Genomic DNA, 1,161 nt, shown 5'->3' on the forward strand with positions numbered 1-1,161 from the left:
GTTCTGTGTAAAGTGAATGGGGATGGACACGCTCATATCAAGCTGGTGTTTTTCTTCGTACGTGAAAGTATTTGAAGGTAAGTTACAACTGCAAATAGAATAAACAGCACGGTGACGCGCTCGTTATGCTAACCTCACAATTTGTTTCATATATTTTTTTGCCCAACTCACGTTCACACGAATTCCTCTGTATGTATATTTAAAACTTGTTTAGCTCCAATAGGAGGCAGTAAAGAACGTTTGTATATTCTTGAAAAATTATAATTAGATAACAGAACTATAGGAATTTAGGAATGTAAAGCCTTCTGCAGTGTTTTCGTGAGTTCGGTAGTATACAACCAATGCAATTTGTTATAATATAATAAAATATTATTTTTCTGATTTGCAGATAATAAAATTGAAGTGCTTACTCTTTATTTATTAAATTTTGAGGCACTGAGCGTCTTTATTCCTCCAATAAGGGATAGGCTGAAATTTTTGGGTAGACTTGAAGATTTTAAGAGGTATAGAGAGGTATGTATAAAAGAAATGTTTATTACAATGTAAACCAAACGAATACGCTTATTTTTTTTAATGAATTTTTTGTTCTTGCTGGTGATTGTTGATATGGTAGATGAGGAAGTAAACTCGAAAGACGAGGAGGAGAGTAGATGAGCCTACTTCTGTGAGTATATATTTTCCAGAAATCATTTAAGATTTGATTTTTAATGATTAATAGTAGACCGAATCCATTTCAAAGGTGGCAGATCCTAAAGTTAAAGTCGCAGAATCTCTCAGGGAAAAAATATTTTAATTTTTTAAAAGAAATTAAGCGATGCATATTTTTGCGATTGGTGTCAAAAAATGTTCACAAAGTTATGCGTATTAAAATTTTTTGTTTCGTTTTTCGAAAGACCCCCAATTATTTCTTTACAGTTATACACTCAGAATACAATAATTTACGCATATAAAATTGAAAGTACTAACATATTTTTAATATAAGAAAATATAAATCCACGTTATCATTTTCAATGCTTTGAATTAAAAAATCAATCAATGGACTCTAAAATTGTCAAAATGATATAATTTTAAGGAATTTTAAGCTAGAAACATCAAATATTGAAAAATTGAAAAATTTTAATTGAACACTACTTAAATTAGAAATTCTATTATTTTCTTTTT

General features: G+C 29.3%; 1 protein-coding gene across 1 annotated transcript in view; it reads left to right on the top strand.

Moving 5' to 3' along the window:
- Positions 1 to 1,161, top strand: part of LOC117176616 (monocarboxylate transporter 12-like) — a 120,991-nt gene continuing 119,830 nt past the window's right edge. The window contains exons 1-2 of the mRNA XM_033366870.1: positions 1 to 77; positions 389 to 513. Of these exons, the coding sequence (XP_033222761.1) occupies positions 17 to 77; positions 389 to 513 (186 nt within the window). The 5' untranslated portion in view covers positions 1 to 16. The remainder of the gene's footprint in view (positions 78 to 388; positions 514 to 1,161) is intronic.

Source organism: Belonocnema kinseyi, chromosome 7, assembly GCF_010883055.1.
Source record: "Belonocnema kinseyi isolate 2016_QV_RU_SX_M_011 chromosome 7, B_treatae_v1, whole genome shotgun sequence".
Lineage (NCBI taxonomy): Eukaryota > Metazoa > Arthropoda > Insecta > Hymenoptera > Cynipidae > Belonocnema > Belonocnema kinseyi.